This window comes from Mastigoproctus giganteus, chromosome 8, assembly GCF_048544385.1.
Source record: "Mastigoproctus giganteus isolate SK-2022 chromosome 8, ASM4854438v1, whole genome shotgun sequence".
In the NCBI taxonomy this organism is placed as follows: Eukaryota; Metazoa; Arthropoda; class Arachnida; order Uropygi; family Thelyphonidae; genus Mastigoproctus; species Mastigoproctus giganteus.
The window spans coordinates 35,505,379-35,531,035 of NC_143582.1; the positions used below are offsets into that span (position 1 = coordinate 35,505,379).

Genomic DNA, 25,657 nt, shown 5'->3' on the forward strand with positions numbered 1-25,657 from the left:
TCTCCTTGAGTGGCTGTCATGTTTGGATCTTGTATGGTTGCTGGAGAGGCCTTCATCCTGCAGTGGATTGAAAATGGCTGATGATGATGATGGAAACAAATGCAGGTCAGACTTGAGGACGTGCTACAGACTGCTGCACTTGATACCCTGTTCTTGATAAGCTCTCCCGGTAGACTTTTTTGAAGTCTACCAGGAGATTGATAAATATTATTCTCTCGAATGTTCCTCTCACTTTTTGAATGTTCATCTCAGTTCTTGTGATTGAGAGCCAGCTGTGTTGAAATATTTTTGCAGAATGGATCCTGTCTTCCAAAACTTCTGGACAAGGTTAATGATTAGGTACCTATCTGACTCTATTCTGGCACCAAAAGTCCATTGTAAAAGCTCTCCTAATGGCTTCAGGGATCTCTACTAAATGAGAGTATTCCTCAGTTATAAAAATCTGCTGCTCCAGGGTATATGACACTATTTTGCAATTTTCATGCCTGCAGCACAATAAATAAAAATAAATTCCATGAGTAGTTAATTTGCATACCGTTAGAATAAGTTTTTTACTCTCAATAGTTATGATGAAATAAAGATTTAAACTTGGTAGGTACCTTTAAGCCACCTGGTACTTTTAGGATAAAGAAAATTATCATTGCCTTTAATTATATGCAAATATTTTAGTGGTTCACTTTTATTAAATCTTTCTAACACTTAATTTCTTTCACAGACATCCTTTTTCTTTCCTTCGTTACACTATATATGCATTCTTGAACAATAAGTGTACATGAATAATTGCCTCTACACTTCCAAAACTTATGAATAAAAAAACAATCTACAGTTAGTGAACAAACCAAATCAATACTTAGCAGAAAAATGCATTCTATTAAATACTGAAAAATCTCTCAAGCCTGTTAAGACGGAGAACTGTACTGATAGCAGTCAGAAACAAGGCAGTAATTTTTCAGATAACATTTCTTCCATTGGATATTAAGCTAATTAAAATTTAGAAGGCTGTCATTAAATAATTCTACAAAAATTTTCTTTTTGATGAGACTTCAATCTTTGTTTAAATTCAATAGTATTGAATTAAATGTTGTAAAAACCATCTTTCATTTGCAACGCTTATCTCTTCCAAAACATCTAATGTAATAGGAAAGAATTACTTACACATCTAAAACATCAGTATGCTCACCTCATGACCTATATTCACCTCGAGAATTCTTGTTTGTTGCCACAACAACTGATGTTGGCAAGATGTTCTGAGGATAGCAACATTTCAAATGGGTGGGATGAGAAAGATCGGGAAACAAGCCTAAGTAACTTCAAGGGGTGTATCAGGATAGTAAACTGTAGAATACTTAAGTCTTAACTGTGTCTACAGTAATGTCAGAACTATTGTCAACAAAATGGCTGAATTTGAACTCCTTGTTAGGACCATTAATGCTGACATAATAGGGCTAACAGAAATTGGGGATGATGAGTTCCACTGTAGTACGTATCATTTATTTAGGAAAGATAGAAGATGGTGGTCATGTCGTGCTTCTTGTCAAAAGCAGCCTGAGTGCAAAAAGAGCTTTTGCTGAGTCTGAAGTTGTCTGCCTACGTAGAATCTGTGGTGTTGGAAACAAAGGTATAATGAGAATGGGAGTAAACTACAGACTAGAAGATTGTGAGGAGTATGATGAATAGGCAATCAGCATTTCAGAGAATACTAGTGGTGAGAAGAATCTTGACATCATCATTACTCATGAATTAGATGATATCACAGGGCTTAAAATACAGGAACCATTGGCAGGTAGTGATCAGTCAGTTGAAAGATGAAGAAAAATGTTGCAGTAATTATAGGTAAAGGCACTGGTTTTAATTTCAGAAGAGGAGACTGACATTTTAAGGTGCTATATGGAATCTATTAATTGGGCAGGTTGCAAAGTGAAGGTGAATACACTTTAATTATGGAATACCTTTTTTTTTCTTACCTTTAAAGCAAAAATCTCAGAAGCCATGAATGCATACATAACATTTAGAAAATATTTCAGGAGGAGGATGCTGAAGTGGATGAATGTGGAGCTGAGAACAGAAAAAGATAGCATGGAATAGTTACAGAGCGATGAAAAGTTCTAAAAGCTTAAAACAGCTACAAGTTGATTTGTAATAGTATCACAGATAAGGTTAGAGAGCCAAGGCTGCATATGAGAAAGCATTGGATAAGAGAGCAAGGAATAGGGACAAGGAATTTTTCACGTATGTGAATACAATTTGTAATCAAGTCACAAAGGCGGTTAGGCAGGCGAAGGCAGATTAAGAGAAATCCTTGGCAAAGGATGCAAAGAAAAACAGCAAAGAGTTCTTTACTTATGTAAACTCTAGAAGAAAAGGGATGAATTAGATTGGACCACTTAACATAGATGGGTTGACTATTGAGGATCATGCTAAGTTAGCTGATAAACTGAATGAGTATTTTGCATCTACATTCACACATGAGGAGTTATTCAATGAGGAGAGTACTTGAAGTTTATCAAACTCTAACAGGGAGCTAAGTGATTTTTTAATAACTGAGAGCAAAGTGGAGCAAAAATTATTGAAGTTAAACATAAAAAAGGCACCTGGGGTGGACGAAATCGATCCAGTTATATTAAAGGAGGCAGCAAAGGAAGTAAGCAAACCCTTAGCCGTAATTATGAGATCTTCCTTGGACTCAGAGGAGGTCCCCATGGACTGGAGGTGTGCAAATGTGTCACCAAGTCATAAAGGGGGTTCAAAAGTGTGACACAAGTAACTATAGACCTATTAGTTTAACTTGTGTTCCAGAGAAAATAATGGAATCACTGGTTAAAGAAGCATTGCAGGATCATCTAGACCAGACTGCAGTAATAGTTAAGACACAGCATGGGTTTCTTAAAGGGAGGTCTTGTCTGACCAATTTGATTGGATACTATGATGTGGTCACAAAGGAACTGAATGCCAAAAATAATTTTGATATCATATACTTGGATTTCAGGAAAGATTCTGATACTGTTGCACATGGAAGACTGCTATACAAATTGGAGAGGAATGGCATTATGGGTAAGTTGCTACATTGGATAAAGGGATGGTTGAGTGGGAGATGACAGAGAAATGGACACTGCTCTTCATGGACAAATGTTATTAGTGGAGTTTCCCAGGGTTCGGTGATGAGCCCATTGTTGCTTTGTGTATTCATTAGCATTAGCGTTAGTAGAGGCATTTGATGCAAGAAAGCAAGCTTATGCAGCATCAGCCAAAAAAAAAAAATAAAATACAATAAAATAATAAATAAATAAATAAAAAATAACCACTTCCACTTCACCCCTCTGTTCGTTCGAAAAACCTGTCCAGCTGAGCCTTAAACTTATTTAGGCTATCAACTTCCACGACAAGGGATGGAAGTCTGTTCCACCAACCAACCACCCGCTGGCTAAAGGCAAATTTCCTCACGTCTATCCTACATCTGTCCCTCCTCAATTTGAATTTATGCCCTCTCAGGTGATTATTCTGAGCAAGAGGAAGAATCTCATCAGCATTGAGCATGCTCAAACCATTCGAGGCTTTATACACCTCTATCAGATCACCTCGCTGGTGCCTAGTCTCCAGACACTGTAATTTGCAAAACTTAAGCCTTTCTTCGTAAGAGCACCCCTTTGTTCCATTTGCTAATCTTGTTGCCCTTCTCGGTACTCGTTCCAGCATCCCTACATCCTTCTTGAAATGAGGCCTCCAGACCTGTATACAGTACTCTAGGTGTGGCCTGACCATTGCCTTATACAAGGGAATAATCACCTTATCCCTGCTAGAAAAATTCCTATATATCATCAACAATACACCATGAGCTACTCTTGCAGCCCGTCTGCACTGCTCAGAAAACTTCATATCTGCCTGCACAACCACCCCCAGGTCCCTTTCATTCTCTACCACTGTCAGTGTCGTACCACAGAGTTGATACGTTGCTCTGGGGTTGCTGTTTCCCATATGTAGTACTTTACATTTGTCAATGTTAAACTTCATTTGCCACCACTCAGCCCATCTGCTCAACCTTTCCAGATCCTGTTGCAGTAGCATAGTGTCAGTAGTGTCCTTGACAACCCTGCCAACCTTCGTATCGTCTGCAAACTTGGACATTAAGCTTGATATACCATCATCAATATCATTTATAAATACAGAAAACAATAATGGACCCAATACTGAACCCTGAGGGACTCCACTAATAACATTAGTCCACGATTAGCAGTGTCCATTGATTACCACTCTCTGTCTTCTCCCCCTCAACCACCCCTTTATCCATAGCAGCAATTTGCCTCCAATGCCACACTGCTCCAATTTGTGCAGCAGTCTTCCATGTGCAACAGTATCAAAAGCCTTTCTAAGATCCACATATATATAATATCAAAGTTATTCCCTGCATCCAGTTCTTTTGTGACTGCATCATAGTATCCAATCAAATTGGTCAGGCAAGACTTCCCCTTAACAAAACCATGCTGTGTCTGAGCTATAACTGAAGTCTTGTCCAGATGATCCTGCAGTGCTTCTTTAACCAGTGCCTCCATTAATTTTCCGGGAACAGAAGTTAAACTAAGAGGTCTATAATTACTTGTGTCGCCCTTTGATCCTCCTTTGTGAATTGGGGTCACATTTGCACATTTCCAGTCTATGGGTACCTCCCCTGAGTCCAAGGAAGCTCTCATAATTATGGCTAAGTGTTTGCTTACTTCCTTTGCTGCCTCCTTTAATATAACTGGATAGATCCCATCCACCCCAGATGCCTTTCTTGTATTTATATCAACAATCTCTCCTCCACTTTGTTATTACAAGATTCTCTAGCTTACTGCCAGAGTTGAATACACTTCTGGCATTCCCCTTGCTGAATAACTCATCAATGATATTGATGAAATGAATATCATTATTGTTTGAATACCATTGTTGTTTTGTGTATTCATCAATGATATTGACGAAATGAAGGTATATCAGGTTTAATGTCCAAGTTTGCAGATGATACAAAGGTTGGCAGGATTGTTAATGACAATAAAGACAATATGCTACTCCAACTGGACCTAGATAAGTTGGGCAAATGGGCTGAGAAGTGGTAACTGAAGTTTAACATTGACAAATGAAAAGTACTGCATATGGGTAGCAATAACCAAAGAGAAACGTACCAACTGTGTGGTACTACACTCAGAGTAGTTGAAAGTGAAAATGACCTGGGGTAATTGTGCAGTCAAATATGAAGTTTGCTGAGCAGTGCAGACGGGCTGCCAGGGCAGGTCAGGGAGGTGATTATCCCATTATACAAGGCAATGGTCAGGCCACACCTTCCTAGGTGTGGCCTGACCATTTTAGGAAGGATGTAGAGTTGCTAGTACGAGTACAAATAAGGGCAACAAGATTGGTGAGTGGAACAAAGTGGGGGGGGGTGCTCTTACCAAGAAAGGCTTAAGTTCTGCAAATTGCAATGCCTGGAGAGTAGGCACCTGCGAGGTGATCTGATTGAGGTGTATAAGGCCTTGAATGGGTTGATCAAGCTGAATGCTGATGGGATTCTTCCTCTTGCTCAGATTAAGAACCTCAATTGAGGAAAGACAGTTGTAGAATAGATGTGTGGAAATTTGCCTTTGGCCAGTGGGTAGTTGATTTGTGGAACAGACTTCTATCTTTTGTTGTGGAAGTTTAAGGCTGAGCTGGACAGGCATTTGGAATGAATGGAGGGGTGAAATGGGAGGGTTTTTTTTTTTTTTTTTGGATGATGCTGCATAAGCTTGCTTTCTTGCATCATATGCCTCTTTGAATGCTAAGGAAGAAACAAGTGAATCAGAAAAAGAATCCCTTGTGCACTGGGTGTGAGAAATTGTTAGACAACTAAGCTGATGTTGCAGATGAACTGAACAGGTACTTTGTATCTGTCTTTAGTGAAGAAAGACTCTTCACACTGAGAAGAGGCTGTATGCATGAGGTTAAGTCATGTGAAATTAGTGATTCTGAAATTACAGATGACTGTTTATTAGAAAAACTTTCGAGCATAAAGGCAAGTAAGGCTCCTGGAGCCAATGGCATATATCCAGTAATTTTGAAGGAGGCCCCAGGGAGTGTATTGAACCACTGAAGTTAATTAAGAGGGCATCTTTGGACTTGGGAGATATTCCTTTGTATTGGAGAAGTGCCAATGTATTACCAATACATAAAGGCTGTTCTAAGAGTGAAGTTGGTAACTATAGACCAGTTAGTCTGACATTCTGAATAGCACACAACATGGTTTTGTTAAGGGAAAATCATGTTAAGTAACCATGTCAAAAATAGGCTATTTTGACATAGTTACTCATGAGCTGGATGTAGGAAACAATTTTGACATAGTTTATTTGAAATTTAGCAAGGCATTTTACTCAGTCCTTCATAAGAGGTTGCTTGATGGTTGCAGGGCAGATGGCAAAGGGTTGTAATTGATGAATATTCTTCCGATTGGTGTAAACTCAGAAGTGGGGTTCCCCAAGGATCGGTTCTTGGATCACTTGTTTCTGATTTTATAAACAACATTGATGATAGAACAGAAAGCTTGATGGCAAAATTTGGAGACAACATAAAGATTGGTAGTTAAAAAACAGTAGAGGAAGAAAGGGATCTGGGAGCTATGGACAGATATGAAGTTTTCTGAGCAGTGTAAACAGGCAGCCAGGAAAGCCTATGGTGTCCTATCGACGATTTATCAAACATTATCCTGTAGGTCATAGTCCCACTGTATAAGGCAGCTGTAAGACCACATTTGGAATCCTGTGTTGAGGTATGGAGAACTCATCTGAAAAAAGACATCGAGCTTCTTGAAAGGGTCCAAAGACGGGCAACTTGCATCTTGAAATGAGCAAAAGAGCGACCATATGACGAAAGACCATGATTGCTTGTTTATTTGTTTATTTGGTTTTTAGGAGCATTAGCAACTAAGGCCATATTGCTCCGGGATATGCGGTGGTCATACCCTGACCTTTCCGCATCCTCCGTATTTGGTGGTGATGGGCTCGAACTCCGGTCTAATCAAGAAGCGTGTGCTATGCACTGCTGCTCCTTCCCACCTGGCTACGGAGGCACCACCATGATTGCATGGGCTACTGAGCTTGGTAACTAAGCACCTCAGAGGTGACATGATTGAGGTTTATGAGGTTCTGAGAGGGGTTAGTGAAATGAAAGAAGACAGAATATTCACTGTTAGAGAAAATTCCAGAAATCTGTGGCATAAATTCAAATTACAGGGGAAGGGGTTTAAACTAGATTGTAGGAAGTTTTCTTTTAGCCAGTGAGTCACCGATTGCCTTCGCAAGTTGTCCAGGTTGAGAGTTTGAATAAATTCAAAGGTCAACTGGATAGTTACCTATGTGAGGGGGGGAAGCAACTAATTTGTGTTTTTTATCTACTTTTCCCCCCCTAGCCAGTGCAGCAAAAGCCTGTGGCTTCCTTACTCTATGTGACTATTACTATGACCAGCTTCTCAAATGGATTTATTAAATTTAAAATTAAACACAAAAGCACTTCAAACTACAATTTTTTTTGGGACTATTCATCCTCAGCTAGTGCAAGTTATTTGATTCTTATGTCCTTATTAGCTGAAGATATAGGGCTCTGGAAACTTGTTCAATTTCTAGTGCTTTTATATTTATAAATTTGATGAATCAGTTGTTGCTGTTTGGTTTTTAGGAGCATTAGCAACTAAGGCCATATTGCTCCGGGGATATGCAGTGGTCATTCCCTGACCTTTCCACATCCTCCATATTTGGTGTCACGGGCTTGAACCCCGGTCTAATCAAGAAGTGTGTGCTACGCACTGCCGCTCCTGCCCACTTGGCTACAGAGGTGGTGATGAATCAGTGGCTGTGTGCTAGTAATGTAAGAGTTTCAAACTTTGAAATACCATCTCCACTAAATTGATAAATTAATTTGTGTGACCTCACCAACGAATAAAAGCTAATGATTGTTTTAGTTAGTGTTAGGTAAGTGAGAATGCTGAAGTAATGTCATCTCTTGAGAGCAGTTTGGAAAAGATCAGATTCCTAAATGAAAGAAAGTTTTGCCATCAACATACATTTATCCTGTTTATATTTGTTGTAACATTACTGTTCAAAAAACTTTACAATCTCAGTTGTCAAGTTTTTTGAATGGTAAAACACAAATTTTACGACTGTTTTATAATCAGGTTCAACTTATTATTGATCTACATGAATTGATTTTAAGTATGACAGTTGTTTTCTGACAATAAATAATTGTCATAAGAAGGAAAAGATTCCCAGAGGTTTCTTATCCAGTACCATTTAAGAGGGTCCACTGTATCTTCTACATATACTCCATAATATCGAAATATTAATTTATGAGCTTTCAGGTTTGAATTGAATTTTTATAATTTTACAAGAAACATAAACCAGGCTCGTTGGTCTTTTTCAACCTCGCTAGCCTAGTGTTTACTTTTTTCTATGCTATCATTATTAGTGCCTCACCACTGCAATGGTAATAGTGTGTCAGTGTAGAGGAACAAGTATGTTGCCTGCATAGTCAATTAAAAACACCATGCTTGAGTTTGTCATCCCTCTTGATTTCTGCCCTTCTGGGACTAAACAAGTAATAATCACTGGGGGCTAATCTGAACTGTAAGGAGGATGTTTCACAATTTCTCAGCCCATGGATGTCAGTGTCGATGTCATCAAACTCACTGTATATGGCCATTCTGCACATTTATTTAAAATATGATGCACTGTGTCAGCATGTTTGAGACTTACTGGTCTCTTATTAGATAACTAGTGATCTCAGTTAGTAATATAAGATCATATAGTTCACATTGATCACATGAATTTTGTTTCATTACAGTATAAGATAAAGCATCTCACATAAATGGAAAATCACAGATCTGCTTTGTTATTCACAAGTCATCAAAGATTTCCTGAGAACACCTACTATTGATGAGAGACCAATAAGCTTCTAAATAGGCTATCATAGTAGGTCTCATTTTAAAAATTTAGCAGAATAGCTTTACAATGATGCTATTTGTTTAAAAGCAGTGTATCTCAGAGTAACTTGTGAATACACAAAGTTCATTCTATCATGATTATTCAAGACTATAGCATCTGCTTATAACAACTGAAAGGCATCTGCCGACAGCCAGCAGGTTTCAGTTTTCTGAAATTAGGTTATTTTATCATTTTATTGATTTTGTTAGTCTTTTTATTTATTTGACAAGACCTTTGTTGCAAATAGGTCTTAGTTAGCTTCAATAGAAGTTCCTGGATTGTCCATGCCTTAAGATTTATTCATATGCCATATTAAATACGTGTTTTATGTGTATTTAATATGGCATCAAGAATAATCTTTTAAGGGGAAAAAAGTTCTTATAAAAATGGTATTTCTTCGGTATGGACTGAAGGAAGCTTGGAAAAAGGTTTAAGGTTAAACTCAGTAATAAGGCAGGGATGCACCTTATTGCCACTTCTTTTTATAATTTTCATCGACCATTTACTAAAAGAATGTAAACTTACTGATAAAGTTTAGTGTGTAAGATGTAAAAAAATGGATTATTATTATATGTTGATAACATTATGCTATTATATAGTAGTGCGCAAAATCTTTAAGAATCTGAAAAAAAACAAAGGACTTGGTATGGAATTTAGTCACACAAAAACAAAAGTTATGAAAATTGGGAGAGACCAAGTTTGTATACTGAATAACCAAAAATTTCGATAAATTAATAATTTTGTGTATCTGGGAACAATCTTTAATGAAAATGGAAGATCAGATGCAAAAACAAACAATAGAATAAGTAAAGTGGAGGCAAGAAGCTAGTTAAACAAATTCTTTTGCAGGAAAAGAGAAATTAGCCAAAAGACAAAATTAGTTGTTTTATAACAGCTTTTAAGTCCATTTTAACCTGTGGATCTGTGTAAAAAATAAAGGGATTTATCAAAAATTAGAATTTTTAGAAATGAGAGTTTACTAAGGGGAAAATAAAAAAAAAAAAAAAAAAAAAAGTATCTCACACTTGCTGACACTGAAATTTTTTGAATTACACAAAGTAGTATTTATGATTCAGAGTTGCTTGCTTGTTCCTCTTCCACTAGCTATATAAACATCTACAGTTGTATACAAGTTGTTTAAAAAGATTTTTTGGTGTTTTTGCATAAATGAAGGCAACAAAACAAAATGCAGTATTCATTAAAGATGTGTACCTCTGCAAGAAGTGAGATATATGTTTCAAATTTGGTGCACTGTGAAGCGTGCCATATTTGAAATGGCATGTGCACATTTTAAATATTACACACATAATGGTCTTTTAATCTGGAAAATGGAAGAGACTAATACTCAGGATTACCTTGTCTAAAAAAAATTTTTTTGTTAATTTTCAGCAGAATTAACATTTTATTTTTGTTTCTTTGAAAATAAAAGATGTAAACAAAATTTTTAAGCATTTAATTTTTAATTAAAAAATTAAAATTACAAACAAAATGTATCACATTTTCCAAAAATTAAAGAAAATTAGCACCTATGTAAATATTGCCAGCTTCAAAATCCTTAGCTTAGCAGCAGTAGTAGTACCTACTACTAGATACTACTACTACTTGGCAGCAGTAGTAGTACCTACTACTGCTGCCAAGCTAAGCAGCATAAGCTTCCTTGTGCTTATGCTGCTTAGTGTACAGTATATAAATTGAAATTTTAATACTTACAGATGTATCATAAGTAATTTCCAGTGTAAAAAAAAATATTTTTTTGGACTAGTGCAGCAATATATTTTCCTTTGTATTACGAGTTTCTGTAGACATCATCCATCTGCTTTTAACATACGAGTTTTTAAGAATGTAGCCTGTATGTTAATCAGAAGGCACCTATACATATATTGGATGCTGAAATATGAATACAAAAAGGTGTACTGCCTGCTGGGGTAGGAGAAAATCCTATACCCACTCTCCTTTCTGGTGATTTAGAAAGGAAAGCATTCTTTTCTAAGGCTTCTATATTTTCATTAGCTGACAAAGCATTATAGTGTGAAGTTCTTGTTTCCACCTCTCAGGAAGGCAAAACCATGATTGGAAATGTTCTACCATATTATATTGTTGATAACAGTGACTGACTGTATATTAAGGACTTCAAGGTTGATTGCTATAAAGTTGTTACCAATTTTTCCCTTATTTGGTTGTTACCAAACTTGTTACTAATTTTTCTTGTAAGAATAAATTTGTAAGAATAATAATGTAAGATATATAATGTATAATAATATTGTAAGAATAAAAATAAATTTTCAAGAATAATAACAAGAATAATATTGTTCTGTATACTCCAGCATGATTGCCAGGCCAGAGTGTACAATAAATTATGAATACAAATGTTAATCATATTTAGCAGGCTTGAACTATGATCCACTCAAAGAGCATACTATTGCACTCTTACTCTAACTGCTCAGCTATATCATTTCCATGCTTATGATTTTTGTCCCAGTAATGAACAGCTTTCCTATCTGACTTAAAAACACCTTGAAGAGTAAGATACATCAAAGATCAATTATCAGGACTATGCAGTTTGACCTTTTAATTGTGAGTGGGAGGGTATCAGATTTTTTGGAACTTTTTAAAACATTCCAAAGGAGCAGAGCAACATAACAAAACACTAATGGAAACACTGTGCTCAAAAAAACTGACTATTTTGCCATTCACGTAGATCCTCTCATGCACAAATCACATCATGCATGCAGATTTTGAATATGCACTAGTCAAGTTAACTGAGAAAAACCCTCTATGGACCTAACTAGATATCCCTAACTTATCTTCTGGAAAGAAAAGTGTTGTGACTCCTTGAAAAATGCCCTCATTGACCTATTTAATTTTTCTATTTCTGTTGAAACTAGTATCTACCGAAACTCTGCAAGATGGTGTGTGTGTATGTGTAATTCCCATACATAAGAAACAGGCTAAGATCTTTGATATGACATACATAAGCATTTCCATGCATTCCTTTACCTCTGGATCTCCAAATTGTAGCTTAAATTAATCTGTAAGGGTTTGCTAATCAGTTATTACTAATTTGACTAAATCCTATCAGTTGATCTCCAATGAAGTCAGGAATCAACTAGATTCCTCAATACGCTGCTTTAAATTACTGTATTAATCAATTGTTGATAGAGTTTTCGGTTCATATTCTTGTCTAATTAAGGACTAGTAATCGAATAACGTTACTTTTTTTAAAAAATAAAGTAATTTTAAAAAGAAACAATGATATTACAAATTTTATTCTATAGTTTTGTTTTTCATTTTTGAAATATTTTATAGAGTATGTTGCATAGAAGGCATAAAGAATGATAATTTTATCTGTACAGTTGAATTACCTCTTACTTATGTGATTCGCTCTTCAAGTGTGTCACAGGAAGAAATGATAAATAAGAATTCAGCCTTGTATAATCTCATGAATGTGAAAAATAGACTCATGGTAAGTTATAAAACTTGCACTTATGATTTATTGGATTTCTGTTTGCACTGAAATTAGATTTAAACAAATATGCTTTAAAAGAGTAGAAAAATAGAATATGAAAATACCTCAGTTTTTTTGGGGAGGGGGGAATGCTACCTAGTCTGAAACCTACTAACTGTAATGAGAAAAATCCCATAAAAATTTATTGCCCATGTTAAAAAGATTCATTTAGCATTGTCTTGCACCAAAGCAACTAAGGCACTGAGATATCAGGATATCACATCTATAAATTGCTGTATTTTAGGGAGAAAAACTCTGGTTTTACATTCCATTCACACCATAATCCCTCACCTGAAATTGAGTACATTAGTGATGGTGTGTAAAAAGCTCATAATTATGTTCTTGCTATTTAAAGGAAAGTATTTCTGAACTTTTGCTGGTAATAAAAATTGAACCCAGGCCTTTTCCATACATTGTAGATAAACCAGTAACATTATCTATTGTGCCACCAAGAGGGTTCCGAAGTTCATTTGTACTCAGTTATTTTTACTATCCATAGGAAAAACTCAAACTTGTAAATACTTAAAACATTTATAAGTTATATTTTTATATTGTGGGACAACTACCAGGAAAGAGAGCATTTATAACTTGACATTGTTAACCTTAGCTTAAACGTTCAAAGGTGTAATCTGCATACCATTGCTATATGGTTTCGTGGGTGATCCAGCAAATAACATCTAAACCCACTTTATACACCTAAAGGCATCAAACTTAATAGAAGGGTTTTTTTTAATGAACTGATTAATTCTTAAATGCCATTATGATGAACACAGTGCAGTGATGTAGGATGTACTTAAAGATGCAGCTACTATCGACACCAAAGGGAAAGGATTTTTCTTTCATAGAGGCAACTACAGTGGTCTCAGACAATTTTTACATTCTGTTCATTAGGTCCAACTGATGATGTTATAAACTGCAAATTCTAAATGGGAAGTGATCATAGAAGGCACTAAGATTTTTGTACCAACTAAGAGATACCATTCAAGGCTTAGGCCTAAATGGATGTCAGATGAACTGACATCCATTTAGGCCTTTTTCTTCTCAGACTCATGGCTGAGAAGAATTTCGCTGAGAAGAATTATGCTTTAAAAGGAAAGTAGAAAAATAAAATATGAAAATTATGGATAAAAAATGTAAATTTTCTTGGGAGTCATGCTTATCCCCCCACAAGAAAATTGACCAATCTGATTGGATACTATGACTCAGTAAGAAAGGAAATGGATGCAAAAAATAATTTTGACATCAGATACTTAGAATTCAGAAAAGTTTTTGATACTGTTGTGCATAAAAGATTTCTGTACAAATTGGAGTAGTGTGGCATTAAGGGCAATTACTGCTATGGATAAAGGGATGGCTGAGCAGGAGAAGACAGAGTGGTTCTTGGACTAATGTTATTAGTGAAGTTCCCCAGGTTTCAGGACTGAGCCTATTCTTCTCGATATTTATTAATGATATTGATGACAGCATATTGGACTTAATGTCTAATTTTGCAGATGATACAAGACACAGTGGTTAATAGCAATAATTAGGGTAAGCTACTACAACAAGATCTAGAAAAATTGGGTAGATGGGCTAAGAAGTGGCAATTTAAGTTTAACATTGACAAATACAAGATACTGCAAATGGGTAGCAGTAATCCCAGATTAACATACCAACTGTGTGGTACCACACTTAGAGTGGTGAGAATGAAAAAGACCTGAAGGTAATTCTGCAGTCAGATATGAAGTTCTCTGAGCACTGCAGACAGGCTGCCAGCACAGTTCATGAAGTTTTGCCAATGATATTCAAGAATTTTGCCAGCAAGGATAAGGAGGTGATTATCCCATTGTATAGGGCAACAGTTAGGCCACATTCTGAGTATCACATTTTGAGTACATACAGGTCTAGAAGCCTCATTTTAGGAAGGATGTGGATCTGGTGGAATGGGTGCAGAGAAGATAGAGATTAGTGAGGGAAACAAGTGTGCTATCACCAGGAAAGGTTTCAGTTATGCAAATTGTTGTATCTGGAGACTAGGCACCTGCAAGATCTGATTGAGGTGTTTCAGGCTTTGAAACACCTCAATCAGTAAGCTCAATGCTGTTGGAATCCTTCCTCTTTTTGAGACTATATGCATGAAGGGGAATAAATTCAAATTGAGGAAGGATGGTTGCAGTATAGGTGTGGAAATGTGCCTTCAGACAGTAAGTAGTTGATTGTTGGAACAAACCTCCATCTGGTGTTTAGAAACAGATAGTTTGAATAATTCAAGGAAGAACTAGACAAGCTATTAAAGGGGATGGATAGGTGATATGGGAGGTGATTATTTATTTATTTTTGGCATTAAAATTCCCATTTTAACCAAAAAATTGAAGTTTTCATCATTATCTGTCAGGAAGGTTCTCAACTCCTGTTTGATTGTATTGTGTGGTAATATGTCATATTTCTTGTTAACACCTGATTTTTTGTGTATACATATTGCAGTCAGTGCCAAAAATTAAATGTTTGTTTTTTTTTTGCTGTTTTACTAAACTTTAGATTACATTAGTTTACATATTCTTTGTTATACTGGGAGGTTTTTATTTATTATGCTTCTTGCTTGCTTATTAATTACTTACTTTCGTTCGTTCGGACTTCTCTGGACAACACATCTGTATGGCGGGACACTTTCCTTCCTTAATCATTTGTTCAATGATAACCCCAGTATACTCATGTGATTGTCTAGTGGTTTTTCATATTAGGACAATGATCTCGGCCCTCGGTAAACTATTCAAGGGAATAGGAACTGCAGCTTCGATCAGGCGTTGTGAAAATACTCAAACTCTTTCCAATTATAGGTAGAAATTCGAGTACCCGCGGTATCAGTTCTATTATATAATTCTTTGCTTACTCATTCGTGTGAATAGAGGATAGGCCTGAGGCATATGTTTAAAACAAAAATATAGTTTAATATACTCCACTATAGAATTGATACATGTATGAAAACTACTGCCCTAGCGGCAGTGACAAGCAAATCCTAAATCATTTGGTTACAATAATATAAACTGACTTTATGGAAGTATTTAAGAGTTCTTAGCATTTATTGATGTTTTGGAAATTAATGGGTTCTTCACATAGGTGTTCTTCGTGTGGATACTTCATCTCAGGCAAGGACTAGCATATGACATAATGGTTGTACAAACATGATGGGGTCAATACTAAAAATACTGCACTATTTAGGATAGCATGCTTAAGATACATCCTTTACCTATTGTTAATTTGTGAAACTGACAATCTAAGTGATGCGCTATTTAAGATAGCGGTATTAGGACATTTTACAATTTATCAATGCTAACATAATTAATTATATTATTGAGGAGTAAGGTTTATGTATAGCTGTGGGATGACTTACCTAAATACGGATGACTCATTCTACGGGGGGCGGAACTCGGTGAGGGGATTCCGTGCTTTCGCAGCCTTCCTTCGGGTTCTGCTATCTTCGCTCGCTCATTCTGTATCTTCTTGCGCTGTTCTTCAAGCTTCTCTCTGTACAGTCATTCTGTAACGTAATTCCCGTTTCCAAAAACTTACTGTATTTTTTCACTCTCTCTCATACAGACTAACTAACCGACTGCTTCTACCAAAAGCCACCACAAAACAACCGTCGTCTCTCTCGCTCTGTCGTCCGCCGGGTATATCCTGCTTATCGCGTGAACTTTCACCTCCTCCTCCTCAGAGCTTGGTCACGGGTGGGACACTTTACTCACGCGGTTGACATCGGACAGCTGAACAGTGTTTGTCAGAGAGCGAAAGTTCGTATTTTCCTGGACTTGTGAACTTACTTCTGCGTGTAGCGACTGTTATCTTGAGTTAAGAAAATAATGGCAAAGGGAATTTATAACTGAGAAAGCAACTGGGTCGGATAAGAGTCTCACTAGCGAATTTAACCATCCTATATTTGACAAGAAACTGATAGCGGTTAGTCATGGTAGACTAGTATTTATATTTTCTGCTGAAACAGCCAAAATAACTCTTTAGCAAGAAGGGGCACAGCAAAGGGGGGGGAGGTAAATGCATGGGAAATATCTGTAAATTAATATGAAAAATGTGGGCATTTTACATCTTAAATGTAAGTAAGATGTAAAGATTTTAGATACTGCAGTGACAGCAATATTCAGACACAAAAGGTGTGCCGGGAATTTTTGGGCCCACTTGGGACTTGTTCAATTATATTATTATTTACTTCACTAGGGGAAAATTATCATATATAATTTATTGTATAAATAATTTTGTCATATAATTTTTATAATATATATTTTAAGGAGTAAATGCATAATTGAATTTAAATTTTATTATGCTTTGTGGATGTTACAAAATACATTCTATGTTGTGCCTTGTGTGTGGCAATTGTTTTTTCACCCTACCAATTTATTTATTTTTTGATACCTATAAAAATGAGCGTGAAAGGTACTCATTTCTATAAAAATGAGTGCCTTTCACACTCATTTCTATAATCTATAAGAAGAAAACTAAAAAGCTAGTCCACTAGATGTGAAGCTTGGATATTCTACACTGGTGTGCGAAATTAAAGACCAGTCAGGTTTTCACCTGTAGCTTCTCATAGGAATGGCCTGGATATGGGAAAAGCATACCAAAGGAACCTTGTGAGGTACAGAAATGATGAAGGAAACAAAACGGTACAGAGTGACATTATTCAAAAATGGCAACATAGCACTGGCTGCCATGATACAGATGCATCACTGCCCAAGATGGAACAAAGGGAAGAGGGGGCCCTCAGTAGGAGATATGGCCACCCCTAATGTCGATGCAGGCTTTGCATTGCCTGTCCACACTTAGAACAACGTTGTTGATAAGTTCTCGTGGTAACATCATCCATTCCTCTGTCAACGCCATCTTCAGCTGGTGAACATTTTCTGGTGGGTGTGGACGTGCCGCTAGGTGTGTGTGTTTGATGGGATTTAGATTGGTGGAACAGGCAGGTCAATCCATACAAATAATGTCCTCACTTTCCAAAAACATATCAACAGCTGCAGTGCGATGGGGTGTGCCGTTATCATCCATAAACACGAACTCGGGACCAATGGCACCTCGGAACAGACTCGCATGGGGAAGGATTACCTCAGTACAGTAGCATGCACTGGTTACAGTACTGCCTTCCAGTATCTGGAGTTGTGTACGTCCATCCAAGATAACGCCTCCCCAGATGAAAACACCTCAACCGCCATATCGATCCCTTTCAGTGATTGCGGGATGATACCGTGTGCCAACCTCTCACCAGGTTAGCTGATGTCCAGAATCGCTGCTGAGACTGAATCTACTCTCATCAGTAAAGAGTACCTTACCCCATTGCACTGCTGTCCAGTCCTTGTGTTCGATGCACCACTGTAAACAGTGTCTCCAATGGGCAGGTGTTAAAGGGACACAACATACTGGCCGTCGGGCAAACAGTCCACCTTTGTGGAGTCACCTGGCCAGAGTAAACTGCGACATCCTGTGTCCTGTGCAGCTGGTTTGCAATGGATCCTGCTGTCTGGTGTCAGTCCTTCTCGGCCTGTAGGAGTATATAGCGGTCATCACTGGGCGTTGTTTTTCGTGGACGACCACCACTGGTCCTTTGAACAGCTGTACCTGTCATTCTGAAGGCCGACCATACACAAGACGATGCTATGGGCGATACCGAACTCTGCAGCCACACTCCTCGCACTTCAGCCTTCCTCGAGCTTCCCAATTATTCGACCCCAGGTAAAGTCATCCAGACTAGTGTTGTCTACTGGCCATTTCATTGTCTGTAGCACTGTATGAAATCAATCAAACGTCTGTAACAATTGTGCTTATCATTCAGTAATTTGAACAGGAGCAGTCTGATTGTAAAAAGTAGTCCCTTCTTTGTCACATGGATTGAAGACCAAAATCAAAGGAGAATACCTTTAAGGAAAGACTTATTCAATCCAAAACAAAATGCTTATTCAAGGATCTGAAATCACAACCAGAGCACATTTCACAATTGGATGTGCCAAAGTTGGATTGAGGAGTACAAAGCTCATGCTAACCTCATGATAAAAGTGCAACTAGTGAAGACTGCTGCAACAGAGCTTTCCATGGAAGTGATGATCATTCATTAGAGTGGATATTCTTTGAAACAAATTTTAAATGTGGATGAGACTAGGCTGTTTTAGAAATGCTGAAATTTGCAGAACTGGAGTCTTTCATGGCCTTGACTAATCTTGTTGCTTCTCTCTGTACTCCCAACTTGCATCCCCAAAGCAGAGGAAGCTACCTCAGTTTTCAAAAACGAATGAAGACTGACTTACACTCCTTGGTGGGGGGGAGGGGCACATAAGCAGATAACTAAATTTAGGCCTCTTCTAGTCTTATGTAAATCCCAGGGCAACAGCAAAGAACTCCTCAAAGCATTCCTTGTATGAGCATTGATGAGCAAACAGAAAGACCCCCTGGATGTTTTATTTCACTGTTGGGTTTCTACCTGTGCCATTACAGGGATTAAGATTGTGCTAAAAAAACTAGATTTTAAAAGCATGTTTTTGTTGGATAATGCCCCCCATCATTTGGTCAATTTAGATGAACCTTCAGATAATGTGAAATTTGTGTTCTTCCCTTCCAGCACCAGATTTTTAATATGGCCAGTGGGAGTTTTAATTTTAAGACATTACTTTTGCAGTACAGTTCTTCACAATCATAGGTGGAAAAGATAAGCCAACTATAAAAGTTTCAAAAAGATAAATCATAAAGACTTATCAGATCTTGAAGTAATGTTGAAGTGCATGGTGTTTGGCATAAAATATGACCAGAATGTTCAAAATTTTGATGATATTTTTATCATCACAGGATGATGCTATGCTGGCTGTTCACCAAGAAATTACTACCTTAGCCAAACAAGTTGACTCGAGGAAATGGAGGAAATTGGCATAGATTAACTATTGGACATGCACTACAAGAAAATAACTAAAAAGGACTTGTGAAAGTGGATCAACAGAATGTTTATGTGCACATTCATGCTGAAATTCCCAGGCAATGAAATTTAATTACAAAATGGATATCTAAAGCTAATTGATGATATTATGGAGATAATGTGATGAAGATGATGCAAATCAAGGTACTGGTGTAAGTAATTTTAGTCTTTAAAAAAAAAAAAAAAGCAATATTCAAATCCATATTATTTATATTTATGAGAGCTCAAAGTAAAGAAAAAACTTTTAACTGTACTTAAAATTTTTAGAATACTTTTCATGCAGTTTTACAGTTTTGTATTTTATATTTCAGAATGTGTAGAATTCTTGATTAATATTTTCCCTCTTTTATGATATATTGAGACTCCTGTTCCAATAAGTTCCCATATAGTTTTGATCAAGTGTAATTTGATTGAAAAGATGGACAAACCTGAAGTGGCCTTCAAAAATAATATTTCTGGAATTTTAACTCCTGATTTACTAGCATATGATGTAGGTAGATATACTTTTGTTAATACTGTAATAAAAGAGCTAAAAATTGTTTTTATTTCAGTTCATTACAAATATTTTGAGATTTATTTTATGTTACTATTTAAATAAGAACAGCACTGAAAACATTTGACATTTGAATTAAATTTTGAACATTGCAAAGCTGGTGCATTTGTGGGAATTCGTAATCACTCCCATGGATTGTAAATTTGATATCCCCTTATCTCCACAATGAGACATTCACTGTATACCTAAAAGTATTTTGATATTAACTCTTTCACAAATGAGTTGGCTCCACAGAGCCTACCAGAGGTGGACTTACTGGGGAAACCCCAGTGGGCTGAAGGCTAGTGTGATTTTTGGCCATGGACACTAGTATGAGGCCGCTACAAGTTTTCTCCGGTAAGAATTTTTGATCCAGTCTGCATCTGGAGCCTACTCCTGAAGGGTTTCTTCATGAATCTTTGTAAAAATGAAAACTTTTTACCTAAGTGATTTTAATATTAATTTCTTATCTTGATGTGATTGTCCAGAATTAGAGTAAAATTATTGTTGAAAAATCAAACCAGAATTTATTTATTTTTAAATTAATAAAAAAAAATTTTTTTTTTTTGAAGCAGTAATATCTTCTACATTTATTTTTGTATCATTTAATTCAATTTCATGAACTTCTGTATTCTAGATAATTTTTTCAAGTTTGGCTTTTGGAAGTCAAAATCAGCAAATAATGGCCAGCAGGTGCAATGTCTTCCTCAATTTTCCAAGTTATTTTTATGCTACCATCCATTAAAACTGTATATACAATTAGTTAGAAACACAGATAAGAGATGGCAGCACATACTGGACAAATTTAAAGACAATTCATACTAAAATAAACATTATTTGAAATATACTTGAAAAAAAAAAAAAAAAAAAAAAACACCTGGATACCCATATGTGAAAAATGTAATGTAGTACATACTGATGAAGTGTGTGTGTGTGTGTGTGTGTGTGTGTGTGTGTGTGTGTGTGTGTGTGTGTGTGTGTGTGTGTGTGTGTGTGTGTGTGTGTGTGTGTGTCCTTCCAGTTTGGGAAACAAAAAACAGTCACATAGAGTCATATCTGAGAATATGGGAGTTGCTGGGCCTAAGCAATTCCATATTTGGCCAAAAAACTGTATAAGTAGCAATGAATATGATGCATTTTCATGGTGAAGCAGCCAGTCTTTAGCTTTCCACTGCTTCCAGTCTTTGTTCAAACTACATCATGAAAGCATCTCAGAACTTCATTGTAGAACTCTTTATTAATTGTTTATTCTGCTGAACTATATTTGTGGTGGACAACTCTCACAATCAAAATATGATGATAACAACATGGCCTAAGGGCGTTTTCTGCATGCAACACACACACACACACTGCACCTTTTTGGATCAGGAGGAGGGGAAAAGTCTTTCACTGGATTACTGTTTGGTTTTTGAATCATACTATAAACTCACATTTCATCTCCAGTTATGATACATTTCAAAAATGTCTTGTCAAGGTGGAGACACTGTTGTCATTCACTGTATTCACAAGATATCACATGATATTGTAGGCTGACTCACATTTTCAGGAGCTCACACATTTTCTGTTTGAACAGAAATTTCACGAGGTATGATAGCATGAGCAGAGGAAACTGGAGGAAATACTAATAAAAAAAAGTGAGATTGTATGAGGTACTATATAATATTAAGACCCTTGTTTTGTTTTTGCATCCTTTAGTTGAAGTGATTTTTCTGTTTTGCTTATTTGACATAAATTTATATAAAACTAATACAATTTCTGTTATAAAAATGACCTTTTAGAGAGAGAAATTTCTTAGTTATATGACAAAAATTTCAACTTCTGAAGTCTTGGAACGAATTACCAAAACACAGTATTGTTGGGTTCACATTACAATATTTTCATGATATGATGGTGTCTCTGGAATAGATTAATATCGTAAAGTGGAGGTCCACTGTAATCTCATAATCATTATACATATAGTTTTTTGGGGACTCTTTCTATGTTTTTTTGTGCAAACCTGCAAGAATTATTTTTAAGAATTTGAATATTAATTTTATCATGTTAACAAAATAAGCTAAAAGTCAAAAATAGTCAAAACCCACCAACATTATAACAATTAACAAATTTAGAGATGGAACAAGTTGATTGTTTTAATTTGTACAACTCATAACAATTTTTTTACAAGCTTAGCATTGAGAAATAGTTTTTTATTGTTATTAAATTTTAAAATATTTTTTGTTTTGTATTTTGACAATAAAACCTTATTCAAAATTAAACTTACCTTAAACATATAACTAATTTTTACTTAGCTGACTGAATTTCAAAATTGCATATTTTGTCCTTGTATGTCATCCTTAATAAGATTATATAGGAAATTAAATTCTTCTTTATTCATTCATAAGTACATCTGAAAGAAATTTTCATCATCTTGTAGTAAATGATGGAATTCGCCTTTTTCTGTTCTGTTCAAGTTTGTCATGTATCCACTGCTAACTCTAATTTGTTTTCTCAGCTATACACATGTACTTTCTAAATCTTTTACAAATTTCAAAGAGGATGAACTGTGGCAATTCATTTTGTTTGAGCTTTCCCCAAAGAGAATACATATATAACGTGACATGATAATAATGTGTCTCCTATGACCAATTTCACAAAGTTTTCACTTAACAGTGAAATAACATGAGCTCTCATGAGATGATAATAGTGTGTTTCTACTTTTAGTAGGTTGCATGTTCAAATAAACTGGAAGTGACTTGCTCACAGTACACTCTGTCCCCGACATGCATAAGAGATATGTTCCAGGACTTCTTACGTAAGTCGAGTTTTGCATAACTTGGGAATGACTAATAAAATATTGCTACTATGTTCCTGATATGCCAAAATTACAAAAATCACATAATATCCTCAGAAGAATGAAGAAAAATAGTTATATACCATAGCAATTAAGATTATATACCATAACAATTAAGAAAATTATCTGGGGACAGCAGTGAAGTAGTACCGCTTTCACTTATTCTCTTAGGTGGCACCATGATAAAGGTAAAAATGAAATTTTCTTTAAAGAACTACACAGGGTTAAGTTACAAGAGATGCGGTCACACCTTATGACATGCGAATGAAGCACGCACTACCGATGATAGTTTGACACAAAGTCGTTGAAAATGGTTGGACAACGTGAATTTCAACTTCACCACAATAACCTGATGTTTAACAAATATTATTACAAAATGCAAATAAAAGCTCCTACTTCATTCTCTAACAAAACTGAACTGACTCTACAATCCAGAAAGAAGCAAAGGATGTAGAAACGAAGGGCTAGAGTATAATTTTTCTAAGAAATAGCCGATGGGATACAGTCTGTGTGGCTTGAATGTTGTGGGGGGTTTCTCTGAAGTGCTTTCACGTAGTTCACCTGTCTCAAACATATGTTGTCGAATATTTCTTCAGAATTTTTAAAGCAGAAAATGAAATGTTAACTCTAGTTATTTACCTAGATTCTAGTTACGCTGTAGGTTATTATCCAATAGAGTTTGTATGGGAACAAAAATAAAAACTTATACTTATTGTTCACTCTTAAAAATTATACAGAAAGTATCTTTACAATTTTACCAAAAAACTTTACGTGAAGTCCGAAGTTACATAACTCGTGCTTACGTATGCCGGGGACCAACTGTATTAGTATTAGTAGTGGCAATTGAAGCAAGCTTATATAGAAAAAAAAAGACACCCTATCTGCCCATCCCTCCTAATAATTTGTCTAATTCTTCCTTAAATTTATTCAAATTGTCTATCTCCACACAAAACCAGATGGAAGTGATTGTTGGTTCCAAAAATCACTTGGCTGAAAGTGTATTTTGCATATTTGTCTTATAACTATCATTTTTCATTTTAATACATGATTCCTTATGTGTGTCATCCAAGCAAAAGTTAGAGTGCCATCTGCATTTAACTTACTTAGTCTATTTAAGGCCTTAAATGCTTCAGTCAGATATCCTTGCAGGTACCTAGTTTTCAGGTGCTGAAATTTGCAGAACTGAAGTCTCTTAAGGTAAGAGTATCTGTTTGTGTCCTTCACTAAGTTATTCATCTCTGCATCCATTTCAAAGATTCACATTCTTTATGAGGCTTCCAGTCTGTATGCAGTACTCAAGGTGTAGCTTAATCAATGCCTTATTAGCATTGGCAGAGGCATATGATGCAAGAAAGAAAGCTTATGAGGCATCAGCCAAAAAAAAAAAAAAACCTCCCATTTCACCCCTCCATTCGTTCCAAATGCCATTCCAGCTCAGTCTTAAATTTATTTAGGCTATCAACTTCACAACAAAAGATGGAAGTTTGTTCCACCAATCAACAACCCATGGGCTAAAGGCAATTTCAGCATATCTATTCTACAACTGTCTTTCCTCAATTTGAATCTGTGCCCCCTCAGGTTCATAATCTGAGCAAGAGGAAGAATCCCATCAGCATTCAGCTTGTTCAACCCATTCAAGGCCTTATACACCTCAATCAGATCACTTCGCAGGTGCCTACTCTCCAGGTGCTGCAATTTGCAGAACTTAAGCTTTTCTTGGTAAGAGCACCCCTTTTTCCACTCACCAATCTTGTTGCCCTTCTTTGTACTCGTTCTAGCAACTCTACATCATTCCAAAAATGAGGTCTCCAGACCTGTACACAGTACTCTAGGTGTGGCCTGACCATTGCCTTGTATAACGGGATAATCACCTCCCTGTCTATGCTATCAAAATTTCTATATATCATTAACAATGCCCCATGATCTGCCCTCGCAGCCCGTCTGTTCTGTCCAGCAAACTTCATATTTGACTGCACAATTACCCCAGGTCTTTTTCACTTTCCACTTCCCTGTGTGTAGTATCACACAGTTGGTATCTTTCTCTTTGGTTATTGCTACCCATATGCAGTACTTTGCATTTGTCAATGTTAAACTTCAGTTGCCACTTCTCAGCCCATTTTCTCAACTTATCTAGATACAGTTGGAGTAGCATACTGTCTTTACTGTTGTTAACAACAACCCTGCCAACCTTTGTATCATCTGCAAACTTGGACATTAATCCTGATATACCTTCATCAATATCATTGATGAATACACAAAACAACAATGGGCCCAGCACTTAACCCTGGAGGAATCCACTAATAACATTTGTCCATGAAGAAGTGTCCATTGATTACCGCTCTCTGTCATCTCCCACTCAACCATCGTTTTATCCATTGTAGCAACTTACCCTTAATGCCATATCTCTCCAATTTATACAGCACTCTTCCATGTGCAACAGTATCAAAAGCTTTCTGGAAATCCAAGTATATGATATCAAAATTATTTTTGGCATTCAGTTCCTTTGTGACCACATCATAGTATCCAATCAAATTGGCCAGACAACAGCTCCCTTTAACAAACCCATGCTGTGTCTTAACTATTACTGCAGTCTTGTCTGGATGATCCTGCAATGCTTCTTTAACCAGTGGTTCCATTATTTTCCCTGGAACGTAAGTTAAACTAACAGGTCTATAGTTACTTGTATCACCTTTTGAATCCCCTATGTGAATTGGTGATATATTTGCGCACCTCCAGTCCATGGGGACCTCCCCTGAGTCCAAGGAAGCTCTCATAATTATGGCTAAGGGTTTGCTTACTTCCTTTGCTGCCTCCTTTAATATAACTGGATAGATCCCATCCACCCCAGGTGCCTTTTTTATGTTTA

The 25,657-nt window shown here is 36.4% G+C and overlaps 1 protein-coding gene across 1 annotated transcript in view; it reads left to right on the forward strand.

Moving 5' to 3' along the window:
- LOC150081443 (uncharacterized) overlaps window positions 1-25,657 on the forward strand; it is an 82,681-nt gene that overhangs the window by 34,097 nt on the left and 22,927 nt on the right. The window contains exons 7-8 of the mRNA XM_090380203.1: window positions 12,282-12,438; window positions 19,791-19,919. Of these exons, the coding sequence (XP_090236329.1) occupies window positions 12,282-12,438; window positions 19,791-19,919 (286 nt within the window). The remainder of the gene's footprint in view (window positions 1-12,281; window positions 12,439-19,790; window positions 19,920-25,657) is intronic.